Here is a 2,464-nt window from a genome sequence, read left to right as displayed (position 1 = left end):
ATGTTAATTGTAACATGGTTCAAATTTGCATTTCCTTTACTGTGTTGGTTTGTGTATTTTGAAATAATTATAGGGTGGTCCAATTATTTGGTTTAAGCAATCATGTGCACACCCTAAGGCTTAATTACTGAGAATAAATCAACCTCACCTCAAATCACTAGCTGTAACTGACAAACAGTTTTAGGTGTACTTGTGCAGAGTAAAGAATTCAACAAGCAACCTCGGGCTCAGAACTAAAACTTTAACCGTTAAAATAATTGCTTTTCCAAAAACAAAAAACAAACAAACAAACACGCCTTTAATCCCAGCACTCCGGAGGCAGAGGCAGGCGGATTTCTGAGTTCGGGGCCAACCTGGTCTACAAAGTGAGGTCCAGGACAGCCAGGGCTACACAGAGAAACCCTGTCTCGAAAAACCAAACCAAAACAAAACAAAATTGCTTTCAGGAAGGATCTGTTTATTTAGGGTCTTTAGGGCTGTGTGTGTGTGTGTGGGTTTGTGTGCAGAACCTGCAGTTTTACCCAGTTGAAACTTGGGAATACCCCTCTCAAGGACAGCCTAGGACCTATTTATTCTTACTACACAATGTTTTTGTTTTTATCCTTAGAAATTTTTTTTAGGAAAATCCTAGGACTTGTCAAGAATTAGTAAAATAGATTTGGGTCTTCATCCAGGCCTTTTTTTTTTCTTCAATAAAGGAGAAATCTGGGCAATATTTTGGCTAATTACTTAGGAAGATGATCACAAGAGGAATATCACCCCTCCCAGCGCCCCCCCCCCCCCCCCCCCCATATTTACTGAACGACAGGGCAAAGAGAATTCGTAACCGTTGGCGCTATTGCCAACTTGCAGTTTTAATCAGGTCAGTTTACAATTAGCCTTTAAAAGGTGTTCCAGAAGCAAAAAAAAAAAAAAAAAAGAAAGAAAGAAAGAAAAAAGGAGTCCCTACGCAGATGGGGTCTGTTTGTTTCGCACGGGTGGGCGCGTGCAAGGGCGTCCCGGCGACTCGGACGGTCGCTCCTACAGAGGCTGGGCCGGGCACGCGCGACAAGTGGAGGCGACTCTATGCCCAGCTAATTAGAGCCGCCAGGACACGCCCCCGCGCGCCGGCCCCGCCCCGAATCTGCGGCGTGGGCTGAGGCGCGGGGCGGGGATTAGCTCGGATTCAAATTTAAAGCGGGACGTCCGCGCGTGGCCCAGCAGGTGCCTCGTGCCCGTTGCCGGCCGAGGGCGTTTCCGCCCCCACCTGCACACAGGGCCGGAAATTACCTCGGCGGGGAGCGGCCCCCTCCATTGTCGCAGTCAACTGCGAGGGAGTCCTTAAAAAGTGAGCGGCCGTGGAGCGCTCGCTAGTCCCTTACACGCGTCCTCCCGGCGAGACGCCGGGCATGTTGTCCTTTTACAGAGCCGCCGTGGAAACCCCGAACTTATCCGGGAGGGAACTAACACGGAAGACGGGAAGCCCATCCGGAGACGTAAACAAGCACTTGACATACTACACTTTGGGGTGAAGCCACGCTCCCGGGGGAGGGAGGGGACGAAGAGAGGCGCATGCGCTTTCCACCTCTCCGGCGCGTGGAGAAAACTGCGCGTGCGCACAGCGGCGCGGACGGGAGGGGGGAAAGAAAAAAACAAAAAACAAAAAACAAGGAAGAGATGATTGGCAGGTTGGGGGGCACTTTAGCTGCCTGAGGGGGCGGGGTCCCTGCAGCCTGGATGCGCGTGCGCACCGCGCGCGCAAGGGGGTGGAGCTCTTCCAAGGGGGCCGGCGGAGAGCAGCGCCGGCCTCGGGCGCCCCCTGGCGCGCGCCTCGGGAGAGGAAGGAACGGGAGGGTGCGGAGAGGAGGGAGGCGGCGAGCAGGGCGGGAGGGGGAGGGGAGCGGGAGCGAGGGAGGGTTTATCGACCGGGCGATTTTGGTTAAAATATTCAAAATGGCGGACGGAGGAGCAGCGAGTCAAGATGAGAGTTCAGCCGCGGCGGCAGCAGCAGCAGGTAATCATTACAGCATTTTACATATTCATATTCATACTCGAGCCGGGCTCCCGCTGCCCCCCCCGCGACTTAGCATAATTTATTAGTACTCAGGATTATTATAATTAACGGCGAGGAGATGGGGGGCCGGGGAACACAGCCCCCTCTGGGCGCCGAGCGGAGGGGGAAAAGGAGCTCGGAGCGGCCGGGCGGAGGGGGAAGAAGACCCGGGGCAAAGGGGGCTGTGAGCCACCGCGCTCCTCCTGCCCCCGGCCCACCCCGCCGCCGCCGCGCCGGCCCGCCCGCCGGCACCGGCCCTCCTCCTCCGCCGGCCGCCGCCGCCTCCTCGCACGGTGCCCGAATCTAAGCGGGTCCACGGCAGGCGGCGGGGCCGGGGCACCGGGAGAGGACAATAAAGACATTTTACATATTCATAGCTGCTGGGCTGGCGGGGCGCGGCGGGGTGCGGGCGGGAGACCTGGACGGGCGGGG

General features: G+C 56.2%; 1 protein-coding gene across 6 annotated transcripts in view; it reads left to right on the top strand.

Annotated features, from left to right (window-relative positions):
• The first annotated feature begins 1,925 nt into the window (after positions 1-1,925).
• The window catches only part of Pou2f1 (POU class 2 homeobox 1), a 132,279-nt gene continuing 131,740 nt past the window's right edge, over positions 1,926-2,464 (top strand). For 4 of the 6 annotated variants that reach the window (XR_003837230.1, XR_003837229.1, XM_021167766.2 and 1 more), the window contains exon 1: positions 1,927-1,993. Coding sequence is in view for 2 of the 6 variants with exons in the window: in XM_021167766.2 (XP_021023425.1) it covers positions 1,933-1,993 (61 nt within the window). In the remaining 4 variants the exon portion in view is untranslated. Of the gene's footprint in view, positions 1,994-2,464 lie in introns of all 6 variants that reach the window. The other 2 variants (XM_029480105.1, XM_029480095.1) reach the window with 2 other exon arrangements.

Source organism: Mus caroli, chromosome 1, assembly GCF_900094665.2.
Source record: "Mus caroli chromosome 1, CAROLI_EIJ_v1.1, whole genome shotgun sequence".
Classification (NCBI taxonomy): Eukaryota; Metazoa; Chordata; class Mammalia; order Rodentia; family Muridae; genus Mus; species Mus caroli.
Note: the sequence above shows the minus strand (reverse complement) of the source record. Positions and strands in the feature narration are given on the sequence as shown.